This window comes from Bubalus kerabau, chromosome 6 (assembly GCF_029407905.1).
Source record: "Bubalus kerabau isolate K-KA32 ecotype Philippines breed swamp buffalo chromosome 6, PCC_UOA_SB_1v2, whole genome shotgun sequence".
In the NCBI taxonomy this organism is placed as follows: Eukaryota; Metazoa; Chordata; class Mammalia; order Artiodactyla; family Bovidae; genus Bubalus; species Bubalus kerabau.
This window is the reverse complement of record NC_073629.1, coordinates 18,758,333-18,774,567: the sequence shown is the minus strand read 5'-3', so window position 1 is coordinate 18,774,567 and position 16,235 is coordinate 18,758,333. Positions and strand designations below refer to the sequence as shown.

The following is a 16,235-nucleotide window of genomic DNA, read 5'->3' as shown; positions in this document are numbered from 1 at the left end:
AAGAGGCGAATCTGAACAGGCCTATAGATACACATTAAGGGAACTAGGAGTTGAGGACAGAGTATGAGAAAGATGAGGTAGGAATAGAAAATCAATCCGACAAGAAATACAGATTTCTAGTTTTATTGTTTCACATCAACCTGATTTATGCAAAAAGAGAAGCTGCAGAGGGACACGCAGTCTGTACTTTGGGGTTCCCAAGGCTGCCACACATATGGGAAAGGAGGTGAATAAATGGGTATTGGGGAGAGGTTTGGGGCTCCTGGACCTCAAGGCACAGGGATCCCCTGGACCAGAGCTCAAAGGCTTCACCCAAACCCCCAGTGACAGGGGCAGGCCCAGCAGGAGGGGCAGGAGGAGGAGGAAGTGTTTGTCCATCTGTTGTCCCCAGGTCGGCTCTTCTTGGCTCAGCGTCCACTTCAGCAGCAGCCGTCTCCAAAGGACTGACCACTCCCCCCTCCACAGCACCCGGAGCCCCCCGAGGGCTGGCTGCAGCAGTCAGACCTGTGGGGTCTGCAGTGGTGGGACCTGCGGCGCCTGTGGTGGCTCAGGCAGCAGCCCCCACACCCAGAGCTGCAGCAGTCCCCGGAGCTGGGGCAACAGCAGGAGGAGACTGGGGGGCATTTTGGGGGGCATTTAGGGGTGGGGCACTTGGGGGCACACTTGGGAGGGGGCTGGCACTGCTGTTGGTTCTGCTGGCAGGACATCTTGGTGGGCAGGTTCAGGAGCTGAGGGAGAGACAGACGGCAGGTCAGACCAGCACACAGAGACCTCCCTGCCCCTTCCTGAACTTTTAGAATCATTTCTAATACATGCATTTAAATAACCTGACACTTTTATCATTTTAACGTCTTATCAACTACTCTTAAAACATCTCCTTTGAACCTCAGCTTATCATTTTAAAGTAAAATGAGGTCATCAATTGCTTCATCAATTTGAAGGTTGAGACCAAATGATATCAACTAAAACATAATTTTTTCACTTATGTCATCCAAATATTACCAAAATATTTTCTTTATCAAAAAAATATTTTGTTAACATTGCAAATAATTGAATATTTTAGACATTTACAACATTAGATTAGAAGGAGTCTTAGTAATTTCCTGGCTGGTTCACCTTGTTAGAGAGAAAGACAAGAGATCCCTTGACTCAGAGCCTGGCCTCTGATGGTCTCAGAGACGCCTCTTACACTATCCTTGACCTAGAGAGCATTAAACTTCTTGTGCTTTTTCCCCTCTAGAGCTTGCACAATGCATTCCCAGGCTCTACCCTGACCCACGTATGCAACAATCTCCCAGAGTGCCTCTGATCCTCGCCTAACTCTGAGAATTGCTGTCTCCAGATCGTACTTTGCAGGGAATACAGTATCTCTCAAAGGTAAACTCCCTTTCTGAGACCTGTCCCAGAATGTGAGAGCAGCCAACGGTTTCCTTTCATCCTGAGAGTCCCACACAGCATCTTTGGTTCCCTCATAGTGTCCTTCATCATCACTAAACTCCTATGATTTTCTCACTCTTCCTGCCAGTTCCTGGCTCCTTCTGTCCTTCCAGGCCCTGTCTCTCTGTCTAATAATATGGGCCACAGCCCCCAAGGCCCTATCTCCTTCCCGGTGGACACTCACCAGAGTACAAGCAGCACAGGGTCTGTCAGTACCTCAGGAGAGGAGTGGATGGAGGTGCTCTGGCCCCGAGGTCCTTTTATCCCAGCCTTGGCCTCTGCACTCAGGTGTGAGACAGGGCCTGGGCATGAGAGGACCGCCTCCTGCCACCCACGTGGCTCCTGTGACAGGTGATGACTGGCAGCTCCTCCCTGTCTCCCTCCACGGGGCTCAGGGCATCCCCAGCTCCAGTGCCACCTCATTCTCCTTACATTTGTCTGTCCCTCACACCTTCGTCTTAGAGTTTGGCCTCCTAAGCACTCCTGTCCTAATTCCTTGATGCTCTGCTTTGAACTGAGATTCATGAAGTGTCCAAGTGTCTCTGCTGTGTCCCAGCCCCCCAGGCCCATCATATGTGTGTGCCTGTGTGTGTTTGCACCAGTCCAGTTAAAAGCCCAGATTGGGTGTGAGACACACCAGGGACAGAATCCCAGTCCTGACCCTCAGCTGTGTGATCTTGTGAAAATCACCCAACTTTTCTCATTCTTAGTTTCCTCAGCTTTAAATTAGTTGCTAAGAATCATTCTCAATGGTATCCTGAGGGTCAACAGAATCATGGAAGAAAGATGTTTTTCTTCCTACAAAAGGCGCTGTAACACAATAGACCCTCACATATGAGCTATCTACTCACTGATAATTAAAAATGAGTAGTTTTTTTTTTTAAGGTAAGTTATTTTCTAAGATAAGTACATCTAACTTTTTAAATGAACATTTTTTTTCAACTGAGCTCTTTTGTACATTTTCACAAAATGATATCCATGCAGAGGAGCTAGAGAGTAAATCTGCATTGCCTTCTACAGTAGAATGAGAATTTGCCTTCCAAGGACCTTACATGAGGAAAGAGGCTGAGCCTGTGGACCAGAAAGGAGCAAGGAGAGACAATGACAGAGTTCAATCCTGAGGCATTTGTAGAGGAGGATACTGTGGAAATGAGCCTCCAGCTGGAAGAGGCAGGAGGGCCTGACAGAATAGGAAGACTTCCACACAGGAGTTCATTCAAGGACTTTGTTTTTAACCTTCAAACATTTTATGGAGATTAATGTATTGGCTGATGTTAATTTTGTATGTATCTTCCCATGCCTACAGAGCAGCAGTATTTTTAAAAATCATCAAATTAATTAGATGAAGGAAAATTAGACCTAGGAGTTAGCTATGAAAAGAAAGTGCTCCCTCCATAAGTGTCCAAAATAACTCTCTAAAGTTTGAGAGGAGGTAGACATAACTCAGTCTTCCTAGGTGGCACAGTGGTAAGGAATCTGCCTGCCAATGCAGGAGATGCAAGAGACATGAGTTTGATCCCTGACCTTCCCTGGGTCAGGAAGATTCCCTGGAGGAGGAAATGGCAACACAACTCCAGTATTCTTGCCTGGAAAATTCTATGGACAGAAAAGTCTGGCAGGCTATAGTCCATGGAGTCCCAAAGAGTCAGGCACAACTTAGCACACACAAAAAGACGTAACTCAGTAGTATCTATGCCTAAGTCTGTTGGGCAAGGAGAACCAATATCTGGTGAGCTGTATGTGTGGACATAATTGTATTCTAAATTGTTTAACAATATATATAATACAGACATAGATATGGATACAGAATCCACCTTGTCTATGTTCTCAGTACAAGATATCTCAAGATGCGCAGCCTCATCTGATGTTTCATTGCCTCCATGAGTTAGGATTTCTCCTTGATGCCAGTCTTGGGATACAAGCGTGTTCTCTCTCCACCATCCCACACTCTGGAATCATTACCCCCACATGTTAAGGAAGTCTCATCCAGGGCTCCAGAGCACGTTCAGGATCAAGGGCAGCACTTTGACATCCAAGGCGCTCTGCAATATGACTTAGCACAACTAATCCAACTTCTGATTTGCTTCCCTAAAAGAACTGACATACTGGATGTACTGAAAACATGTCTCTCCCTATCCTCGTTGTTCAGTTGCTCAGTCGTGTCTGACTCTTTGTGACCGCATGGACTGCAGCACGCCAGCCTTCCCCGTCCTTCACCATCTCCCTATCCTAGTCCTGTGCTTTATTCCATGATGTCTTCCTTTCTGAGTCAGGGAATTCAAGTCCTGCTTACTCCATGTCTTTTATGTGATATTTCTCACAAGTGAAATTTTAATAGATCCTCTGAAAATACAACTTGGGTCTTATATTTCTGATTCCCTTCAGCAACTGCACAGGGTTACACACACACGGGTGGTTCAGAGATTCTTAAAAATCCTTTCACTAGCATTAGCACTGATATTGCAGTTTACAAGTAGCTCTTCTCCATGACAGGTTATGCTCCTAGGAGACCACACACTGAGATAGGCACAGTGAGTTGTGATAGCCACATCACCCTGCAGCGATCTGCCTGTCTCACCTGGTTATGACATTGGCCCAGGTTGTTCCAATTAGCTTAGTTATGGGGGAGTGGACAGGATATCTGTGTACTGGCTCACACAGGATCCCAGCTCCTGATTCCTAGAATGATGGGGTAAAGAGGTCATCTGGTCCACACCTCTTCCTTGAGGTAGGGCAGAGCCCAAATATCAATCTAGATATTTGGACTTAGGTGATGAGTCAGAGACATGATTATAACCGTATCACTTGGACTGACCCTTTGGCCTTGGATATTAGCTGTCAATGGCTTTGGCTTCATTCAATAAACAGTTTGGTTACCAAAGGCTTTCTGAGGTCACATATTAAGGCAAGGGTTCTTTTTCTTACATTTTCATTCTTTCATCTTCCCAGTGAGCTGGAGGAGGCATTGCTGAGATTTAACATGAAGTACTTCAGACTGTATTTTTCTCTCTGTGCCTTCTTACTCTCCTCCCTTTCAAGCTACAAACTAGTACATTAACAAATTTTAGCTTTTTCCCCATTCTTGAAAAACTTTCTTTTAAATTTTAAATGATGAGACAATACTATAAAGGAAATAGATTATATAGGTGATTGTTACTTCATTATTATACTAATACTAACACTAAGTCACTTCAGTTGTGTCCAACTCTGTGCGACCCCATAGACGGCAGCCTACCAGGCTCCCCCGCCCCTGGGATTCTCCAGGCAAGAACACTGGAGTGGGTTGCCATTTCCTTCTCCAATGCAGGAAAGTGAAAAGTGAAAGTGAAGTCGCTCAGTCGTGTCCGACTTCTAGCGACCCCATGGACTGCAGCCTAAGAGGCTCCTCGGTCCATTATTAAGTGGCCAGAAAATACTTTAAGAATGGCACAAATCTCATAATATGTAAGAAGAAGGTGGATAAACAATATACAAATTTAATGGCATGTTGCAAAGTCAAAAGGACAAGTAATCAACTGCACAAAAATACAACACATGTGCCAGGTAAGGATTTAATATTCCTAATAGAAAAACATGTCTTAAAAAGGAAAAAGAAAATACAAAAAATCTAATAGACAAAGGAAAGAGGCAGCCCATTCTTATTCACACACACACACACACACACATGCGTGAGTGCATTTTCTCAAGCACAAAGGCACAAAATTTGAAAAGATGTTTTTCTGAGGACAAAGGGAATGAAAAGTGACGACCGAACTGAGAAGATATCTTGATACCAAAAACAAAACAGACAACTCCTTAAAATAGAAACATGAAGTTTATTGTGGTTAACATTCAAATGAGTAGGATTGGGCAATGACGATCCAAAAGCATGAGCTGCTGCACTCGGAACCACCAAGTGGCCAGTAGGTCAGTTTTATAGTTAATCTAGGGAATAGGGTAAGTGCTTGAAGACTGGGAGTGCATTCTTAAGTCAAGACCTTGTCTTATTTACTAGTCTCATGGGTACTAGGAATATAGCAGCAAAGGTCTTTTTCATTGTCTGAGACTAACAGAGCAGAAAGGCTACCTGAATCTAATAAGCATTAGACAGTATCTATTAACTACACAGCCCTTGACTATAGAGAAACGAGTTACTAGACAGTACAGTCCTGGTAGGGTCAATGGAATTACAGGAATAGCTGGGTATGCTCAAGATGCCATCTGTTATACTAAAAGTCATACCATGTTCAGCATAACTAATATTTGAAACATTACAAAAAAAGGAACAAATATCTTATCTTTGGGGATGTGGTTTATCAGATTAATTTATTTGTTTCAAAATAACAATAATTGTAATGGCTAATAAAATATTGGATGTGAGAATTTGTGGTAATATACATTCAAATTTGATGGTGGCAATATAAATTGGCATAATTATTCTGGATGACAATTTAGTATATACTACTGTGTCCTGGTAGGCTGCAGTCCATGGGGTCGCTAAGAGTCGGACACGACTGAGCGACTTCACTTTCACTTTCCACTTTCAAGCATTGGAGAAGGAAATGGCAACCCACTCCAGTGTTCTTGCCTGGAGAATCCCAGGGATGGAGAAGCCTGGTAGGCTGCAGTCCACGGGGTTGCACAGAGTCGGACACAACTGAAGTGACTTAGCAGCAGCAGCAACTGTATAATCAACTTAAAATGAACATAGCCTTTCATTCAATAACTTTATATATGAACTTAGCCTAAGAAAATAAAGATATGGTATAGAAAAAATTCATTTACAAGAAAGTTCATTGCACTAAACTGAATAAAAGAACTCAGCAAAGTAGCAGGATACAAGATCAATATATAAAACACAAATTATAATCAATTATATCAGTGACACCAGAGTAATAATTGTTTCATATAGAATGAACAGATTCCAAAAATGTTTGGGATAAATATTTGATAAAATATAGATATTTAAATACTATCAAAATATCTCTCACCAGTTATTTTATTTTTTTAATTTATTTATTTTTAATTTAAGGATAATTGCTATACAGTATTGAGTTGGTTTCTGCCCAACATCAACATGAATCAGCCATAGGTATACATATGTTGGGAGGGATTGGGGGCAGAAGGAGAAGGAGACAACAGAGGATGAGATGGCTGGATGGCATCACCGACTCAAAGGACTTGAGTCTGAGTGAACTCCGGGAGTTGGTGATGGACAGGGAGGCCTGGCGTGCTGCGATTCATGGGGTCGCAAAGAGTCGGACACGACTGAGCGACTGAACTGAACTGAACTGAACTGAACTGAATACATAATGTCGCTTCCGTCTTGAACCTCCCTGCTTCTTCCCTCCCCATCACACTCCCTCTAGGTTATTACAGAGCCCAGATTTGAGTTCCCCCAGTCGAAGAAGGCAACGGCACCCACTCCAGTACTCTTGCCTGGAAAATCCCATGGGCAGAGGAGCCTGGTAGGCTGCAGTCCATGGGATCGCTAGAAGTCGGACACGACTGAGCGACTTCACTTTCACTTTTCACTTTCATGCACTGGAGAAGGAAATGGCAACCCACTCCAGTGTTCTTGCCTGGAGAATCCCAGGGACGGGGGAGCCTGGTGGGCTGCCGTCTATGGGGTCGCATAGAGTCGGACACGACTAAGCAACTTAGCAGCAGCAGCAGCAGCAGCAAATAGAAAATTCCTATTGGCTATCTGTTTTACATATGATAATATATGTTTCCATGTTAAAAAAAAAAACAAAACAGTAAACAGGCGATGAAGAACCCTGGCAGGCATCACCTAAACCAGGCAGTCAAAGTTGTATCACCAGGAATAGGACAAGTAATTATATACACTATGAAACTGAATATCAAATTCTAAGAAGGATATAGTACCACCTTCCCTCCTGGCTCAGATGGTTAAAAAAAAAAATCTGCCTCTAATGCTGAAGACCCAGGTTTGATCTCTGGGTAAGGAAGATCCCCTGGAGAAGGGAATGGTTACCCACTGCAATATTCTTGCCTGGAGAATTCCATGGACAGAGAAGCCTGGCGAGCTACAGTCTGTGGGTTCACAAAGAATTGGACATGACTGAGTGACTAACACTTTCACTTCATTTTCTATGGGATCCCTACAAAAATGCTAAATCACATCTAGTCAAGAAGAAACATTAGAAAAATCTGAATTGAGGGACACTGTACAAAAACCAATGGCTCTTAAACAACCTCAGTCATGAAAGACAAAGAAACCTGAAGAACTGTCATAGATAGGAGACAAAAAAAACATGGCAACTAAATGCGGTGTTGCATTCTGAATTAGATACTAAATCAATAAAATTTTGTTTTGCTATAAAGGACATTAGCAGCACAAGAGATAAATCTGGACAAGACCTGTAGATACTGATGCATTAAGGGAACTGGGAGATGAGGACATAGTATGAGAAAAGTAATGTAGGAATAAAAAATCAGTCAGTGCAAGAAGGAATACAGATTTCTAGCTTTATTGTTTCACATCAGCCTGGTTTATGCAAAAGGAGACGCTGCAGAGGGACACGGGGTCTGTGCTTTTGGATTCCCAGGACTGTCACATTTACTGGAAAGGAGGTCAATAAATTGGTTTGGAGAACAGGTTTCGGTTCCTGGATCCCAGGGCACAGGGATCCTCAGGACCAGAGCTCAAAGGCCCTGCCCAGACCCCCAGCAAGAAGGGGAGGCCCAGTTGGAAGAGCAGGAGGAGGAGGAAGTGTTGCTGTCCCCAGGTCAGCTCTTCTTGGCTCAGCGTCCACTTCAGTGGGAGCCGCCTTCAGAGGACTGACTGCTCCCCCCTCCGCAGCACCTGGAGCCCCCCAAGGGCTGGCTGCAACAGTCAGAGCTCCGGGGTCTGCGGCAGTGGGACCTGCGGCGCCTGTGGTGGCTCAGGCAGCAGCCCCCACACCCAGAGCTGCAGCAGCCCCCAGAGCTGGGGCCACAGCAGCCCCCGGAGCTGACACTGCAGCAGGAGGAGACTGAGGGGCACTTCAGGGGACACTTTGGGGGACATTTCAGGGTGGGGCACTTGGGAGGGGGCTGGCATTGCTGTTGGCTCTGCTGACAGGACATCCTGGTGGGCGTGTTCAGGAGCAGAGGGAGAGTCAGAGAACAGGTCAGACCAGCACAGAGACCTCCTTTATGGACTTTTGCCATCTTGTATTTCTCTGATATTCTAAAAGCCTGGCAAAGTCAGTCATGGAGAAATTATATCTAGAATATAGTTTTTCAAATGCGTTCCTACTATCTCATTTGAAATTTGAGAGCTTTTTGTAAAACAGACATAGGTTGTCTTCTTTCAACAAAGCAAGACATAGAGGACAACCGAATTGACACGCCCAAAGTCAGGATATTTTCACTAGAGAAGGCAGAATTAGCATTCACAAAATCTGACTCGTGTTCACTCTACACCACTCAGAATTCTGAAAATGTCCACTTTAGGAGCCAGTTGACATCACCAACTCGATGGACCTGAGTTTGAGCAAGGTCCGAGAGTTGGTGATGGACAGGGAAGACTGGCATGCAGCAGTCCATGGGGTCGCAAAGAGTCAGACACGACTGAGCGACTGATCTGACTGACTGAGAAACCAGTTTGGAGCAGCAGTGTTCTCTGCTAAGGAAGAACTAAGAATTCCCTTCTGGAGGAATTTCCCAGATAGCTTTCCAGAGACACATATTGTTATTGAAAGGTTGTTGTTGAATTACGCAAAGACACCGGGATTCTTGGCCCCCGGAGGAGAAGAATTCAATCTGGGGCCAGAGACAAGGCTTGATCGCTCAGAGCTTTTGTGTAATAAAGTTTTATTAAAGTATAAAGGAGATAGAGAAAGCTTCTGACATAGGCATCAGAAGGGGGCAGAAAGAGTACCCCCCTGCTAGTCTTCAGCTGGATGTTATATAGTCACTAGCAGTGACTATAAGTGAAAGTGACTATAAGTGAAAGAAAGGAATGTCTTAAAACTCAGAATGGCACCATGCCCCTCACCCATAAGATGCATTTTGGAATAATCTTGGCACCAAATGGTTCATCCTGGGCCATAAAATGATTAACTTGAATCTTGAAGAAGGGCATATCACCATACAAATAGTTTCATTTACATAGATTAGAGGACCAATATCTGAGTATAACATACTGGTTTGTCAAGTAGGTTCTGAGCCAAGAGGCGGAACTGACTTGAAGACAGAGTTTGGGGATAAATGCATAGTACATTAACATAGCTTAAGACAAACTTTGCCTTAAGAAAAAGGCATTGGTTATCTCTGGGTTTGAGAATAGTTAACTTCAGGTGAAACCAGGTGTCATTATGGCAACACAGTATTTTAAGAGAAACCTTTCAAATTTGTATAGAGAAGGAAAAAATATCACTAGTTTGTTTCCTCCTTCTGCTTAAGAGAGATAAAAATGTCTGACACTTGCAGGCTATTTCCTCTGTTTGGAGACCTCTGGCCTTCCTGCCTGTTACCCTCTCATTATCATATGTATCTTATATAATTTCATAATTATACATATGTATTTGGTTAACCAGCCCATATGTTGACCCTTTGCAATTCTGTTTATATATTATCTATCTGTATCTGTATTTATCTGTGTTCATGCTTGTATATATCTATACCTATGTGTACAGGTATACATCTATTTCTATGTGTATATAAAATAGAGTTACCAAATCATTTTAGAAATAGAGAAGAGAGTTCCAAATCAATCAAGGCAAGCTGAATGTGAACCTAGGTTTTCTGGACTAGTGAATCTAGTCTTGGTTATACACCCTTTATAACACAAAACCATTTTTTCACACTTTAGCAGGTGAATTTCAACGTGTTACTCATTCACCTTATGAGTTTCTGATACAGATGACCAGGCACCACTCCTGACCGACTAAATGACACTTCATGAGGGTGAGGCCCATGGCTATCTGTGTTTATCAAACCCCAAATATGTTGCCTCTGGTCTCCACTGTTTGAAAATCACTATGACCCTAGTAGAGGCTTTGTAGAAGAAACACAGCCGATTTCTCCAGGGTAAGATTTTCATTCTGAAAGTTTTGTCTTATCTAAGTCTGAGAAACTCAAAAAGATATAGAACTAACTTAGAGCACAGAGCGTAGACACACAAATGCCACATCCTGCCTCACAGCTCATCCTTCATCAGATTTCTAGATTTCCTCTCTAGCTCCCCTCATTCTTGCCATCCCCAAGGCCATGCCTCCCCACCCTCCCTTCTGCTCTGAGCATCCTCTGTGGAAGGTCCTGCTCCCACTCCCAGGGGACTCTCACTAGGGTACACACAGCACAGGGTTGTCAGCACCTCAGGAGAGGAGTGGATGGAGGTGCTCTGGGCCCAAGACTCTTTTATCTTGGTCTTAGGCTCTGCCCTCAGGTGTGAGACATGACCTGGGCATGAGAAGACCACCTCCTGCCACCCATGTGGCTCCTGTGACTGGTGACATGTGATGACGGGCAGCTCCTGTCTGGCTTCCTCCATGGAGTTCCTGGCAGCTGCTCGCAACCAGGAAGAGGACTGCTTAGAAAAGGTGACAAGGAAGAAAATCCCTACCTATAATTCTTCCCCACTCTCTCTCCCTGGAAGATACCCACCTTGATTAATTTTAAACCTTGAATTCCCAACTCTTTTTTATCTTGTCTCCCAAATCTTAATTCAAAGGTTCTGAGCAATCTGGTTTAAATCAAGTTTCACAGAATCTTCCAACTCTATTATTTTTTGTGAGAGAGAGAGAGAGAGTGTGTGTACCCTCAGGGGCATGAGTTTGGGTTTGTTTGCATATGTATATGTATTACAACTAAGAACCTCATTTAAAGAGTCATACAGACCTGAGAGAATCATTCTGCCACCTATTGGCTGCATGACTCTGAAAACTGTTACATCCTTCTTGTTCTCAGTTTTGTCAGTCTACAAAGGAGATAATATCAAAATAACTGTCCAGGAATTTGTGAGAGTCAGTGAAATAAAGCAACATTACATTTCTGGTAGAGAGTTTAAGTGTATGCTGTGTGCGTGCTAAGTCGCTTCAGTCATGTCCGACTCTGTGCGACCCTATGGACTGTAGCCTGCCAGGCTTCTCTGTATATATTGTTACAAATGCCAACATATTCATATTTTATAAATTACAGCTGCTTTCTAAAGAGAGTTGATATGGTTAGAAAATAAAGGACTCTTTCGTTATGTTGAGATTTTTGCTAGGTTTTAACAAGAAAATATGAGCCAGGAATGAAGTTTTCTGGAGAAGGAAGAGAGAGATGACTTAATTTGCTAATTAGAATGAGAATTCAGATTTCCCATGGTTGTATGGGAGGCTTGAATGAAGTCTACAGCCAAGAAGGAGGAAAAGTAGTGAAGAGATGGTGAAACTGTAATGTTGGGCACGGCCTGATGTAAATCAGTCAAGAAACAGACATTCGTAGTGAAGTGGAGGCCAGAGAATATTTGAGTGAGTGAAAATCACTCAGTCATGTCTGACTCTTTGCGACACCACGGACTATATGGTCCATGGAATTCTCCAGGCCTAAATACTGGAGTGGGTAGCTGTTTCCTTCTCCAGGGGATCTTCCCAACCCAGGGATCAAACCCACATCTCCCTCATTGCAGGCGAATTCTTTACCAGCTGAGCCACCAGGGAAGCCTAAGACAAGCATATCTAATCCTTCATAGAATTTTTTTTTTTTTTTTGTATCTTTCTGTTTTATGAGTGTCTTCCAACTTCTACTCTTTTAGGACTTCAATTCAGTTATCTATATGAACACAGGCTTTTCTTCATAGGAATATTGGTATTTTCACATTTGTAGGAGAATAAGGGAAAGGGCCAGAGCTTGCATTTGGGTTGATAGTAAGCTAGACAACAGGAGCCTTATCTATGATATTACAAGATTATTAAGCAACTAGACTAATTTATCAGATGAAGAAGAACTGGAGTTAAAGATAATTATAGAAAGAAAGTCTACTTTCCTCAGACTTGGGGAAGAACTCTGGAATTCCCTAGACCCAGAATAGATATTGATTTGATAATATCTAGGTCACTTTGTGCAGTATGAACCCTATGTGTTGAGATATATGGTCTGTATGTACTTGAATACACTGCTACTTAGAAATATTACAGAGATTATGAGAGAGACTAAATATGTGAAGATATGTATGTGTATGGATATATACGCACCTACACCCACACACACATATATATATATCTCACCATGCTTCTCTCTGCATCTGGAATTTCCTGGTGCTCAGCCTTCTCTAAATTGTCCTGCCTCTTAAATGCCTTATCTCTCCTTTGCCCCATCCCTCATTGGGTTTCAATTCCCTCACTGAATTCTATTCTTCATTGGGTTCCATCCTTCACCTTCAGAAGTAAGTTTCCTGGATCACTAAGGAGGTTTCACCTTGAGGTCTACAATGAGCCAGTCTCTACTGATGGATTGTTGAGGGCTTTGTAGACCCTGGCTACATCCCCAGTATAGGCTTTGCTACTTCCATTTAGAAATGTTCTTCTTAAGCTGAAATGGCTCACTTTTTTTCTACTGTAATTTGTTTCTGCTTGTCAAACTCCTATGCTTTATTCCATGTTTTATGTTCAACTGAAACTGTTTTGTTCAACTATAACTTGCTGTGATATTCTTTTTGTGTCTTTTCTCTGAAATACATTTAAAACAAGCTCTCCTTGAATCCTCAGCTTGGGTCTTATATTTCTATCTCCCTCATCAGCTCCTAATATAGGACTGTGCATTCAATGGGTAATGAGTTTTAAAATTTATTCATTAATATTAGTGTTAATTTTATTTTGATGATGACTTAAGCCATCATCAACAGAATTCTTACTCTGAAATGTTCACATTACAGTGTACAAACCCTATCATCTTGCATAAATCCTTTCCTTGAATACCTGGGTATGGTTCATGCTGTTTCAAAGAGTATATTTAATTAGTAATTTTGATTACTTTGCTCATGCAGGTAGCTTTGATTCAGGAATCCAGTCTATTCATTCCAAAGATGATGATGTGGAAATTATTCTATCCATGCCTCTGCCACAAAGGGCAGTGCCATAAAATACCAGTTAACTTGACTTGGGTTAGGCAACATGATGTAACATCTTTACAACTGGGTTTAGATCTCAGTGGCTTGGGTACCATTTTAACATAAATGATATGCACTAGTAAAGGACTGATTTTTTGAGACAACATGTTTCTTTGGTGGTCAGGCCTTCATAATCTCAGGAGATAGGAGAGAAGAATGCTGACCCCTAGTGAGAATTAATGCAGACAGTGAATTTTGCTGTTTTCCAGATCCCACACTATACATATGAGTGATTCTTATTAATTTCCTTCTACTCCAAACTTGTACTTATAGTAACAACAATAAATCAATACTCAAAAATTACTAGAATATGTACCTAGTGGTTTTTTATAAGTAAAATAGTTTAAGCATGACAAACAATATCACCACATTAATTGAGAGAGACACATGTATCCCAATGCTGATTGCAGCACTGTTTACAATAGCTAGGACATGGAAGCAACCTAGATGTCCATTGGCAGATGAATGGATAAGGAAGTAGTGGTACCTATTGACACAATGGAATATTACTCTGCTATAGAAAGGAATACATTTGAGTCAGTTCTAATGAGGTGGATGAAACGGGAGCTTATTCTACAGAGTGAAGTAAGTCAGAAAGAGAAACACAAATACTGTATATTAATGCATATATATGGAATTTAGAAAGATGGCAACTAAGATCCTGTATGCAAGGCAGCAAAAAATACACAGATGTAAAGAACAGACTTTTGGAATCTGTGGGAGAAGGTGAGGGTAGGGTGATTTGAGAGAACAGCATTGAAACATGAGTATTACCATATGTAAAATAGCTGACCAGGGGAAGCTTGATGCATGAAGCAGGGCACTGAAAGCTGGTGCTTTGGGACAACCCAGAGAGTCGGGGTGGGGGAGGGAAGCGGGAGGGGGTCAGGTCTGGGGGACACATGTGCACCCGTGGCTGATTCATGTCAATGTATGGCAAAAACCACCACAATATTGTAAAGCAATTCTCCTCCAATTAAAATAAAGTAATTAATTAAGGAAATATCACCACATTAAAAACCTATATGGGGCAATGCATCATTTTAAAAACAAAATGTACAAATCAGTAATAGGTCAAAATTCAAAATAAACAGTAATTTATTATAATTTTATAGAAAATAAATAAATAAACCTACCTACAAACTAATAGACAAAATGCAAGAACAAATAGCTTAGGAAGAAATTCACATGAGTAATACATTTTGAAATTTATTGTTTCATGTTTGTACGTACAAGTAACCACAAAGTACAAATAAATAAGAATGACTTCTCAGGAATGAGGCCTATCAGATTTATTCCTTTATACAGAACTGGAACAAATATAAAAGGGGTAACAAAACTCAGTATTGCTGAAGATGATCAGAAGTGGATCTTAAGTTGTTAGAAATATAAATTGGCCTAGCCATCTGAGTGGAAGTTTGGTGATTCATTATTCAACACATAATTACTCTTTGTATACAAATTAGCTTTAAGATGAACATACTCTTTAAAACAGGCATTGAACTTCTAAGAATGTAACCTAAGGAAAAATGCTATGCTATGCTAAGTCACTTCAGTCGTGTCCGACTCTGTGCGACCCCATAGATGGCAGCCCACCAGGCTCCCCCATCCCTGAGATTCTCCAGGCAAGAACACTGGAGTGGGTTGCCATTTCCTTCTCCAATGCATGAAAGTGAAAAGTGAAAGTGAAGTCGCTCAGTCATGTCCGACTCTCAGCGACCCCATGGACTGCAGCCCACCAGGCTCCTCCATCCATGGGACTCTCCAGGCAAGAGTACTGGAGTGGGGTGCCATTGCCTTCTCCGAAGGAAAAAAGGTTTTATAAAAATTGTATGTGTAAGAATAATTGCTACAGGAGATTAAAATAATAACAAAAGTTAAAAAAAGTTGCAGATATATCAGAATATATAATAAATTATGTTTTTACTGACCAGCAAAAAGTAATTCAAAAATATAATTTTAGAATTTGCTAAACTATAAAAATATATAAAGTCTAAAATATGATCCTTATGTAAAATTTTTTGGTAAAAGAGAAGACTTTATTGAAATACATTATAAAGTACCAAAATAAGTAGAGTTATACTGTATTTATGGATGAATAAAAAAAAGAAAAATTATCATAAAATTTGTCACTCCTTCACAAATTAATGAAAATATCTTTGAAATTTTCATCACAATTCTGAAGATGTTTTGTCTTTCTTCATTTTCATTTGTGGGACATGACAAGCTGACTCTAAAATTTATAAAAAAAAAAAAAGCAGAGGTCTAGTAATTGTTAAAACAATCTTAGGGAGCAGAACAAAATCATGGAACCTGTATGATTAGATAGTGCAACTGATTTTACACCTACAGTAATGAAGGCAGCAGGATATTCTCACAGGGACAAATTGACAATGAAAATAATCATCAGTCCAACTACAGAAGTACATATGTGGAAATTCAGTTATGATTGAGTGGGTATTTTAGATTAGTGGTGAAAGTGAAATATTTGATTATGATAAGGAGACAACTGTTATCCACTTGGAAAAAATGTTAAATATGAAATTGTACAAAAATTCTTCCTAGGTTGAATCAAGGCCTTAACTTTTAAAAAACTTCTTACTTTATATTGGTGTATAGCCAACTAACAATGTGATATTTTCAGGCACACAGCAAAGCCATTGGGCCATGCATATATATGTATCCATTCTGCCCCAAACTCCCTTAACTTCTGAAG

General features: G+C 41.6%; 1 protein-coding gene across 1 annotated transcript in view; it reads left to right on the top strand.

The window, feature by feature from the left end:
• The window catches only part of LOC129656389 (keratinocyte proline-rich protein-like), an 80,663-nt gene that overhangs the window by 46,488 nt on the left and 17,940 nt on the right, over nucleotides 1-16,235 (top strand). Inside the window, exon 8 of the mRNA XM_055587074.1 lies at nucleotides 8,243-8,455. Within this exon, the coding sequence (XP_055443049.1) occupies nucleotides 8,243-8,455 (213 nt within the window). The remainder of the gene's footprint in view (nucleotides 1-8,242; nucleotides 8,456-16,235) is intronic.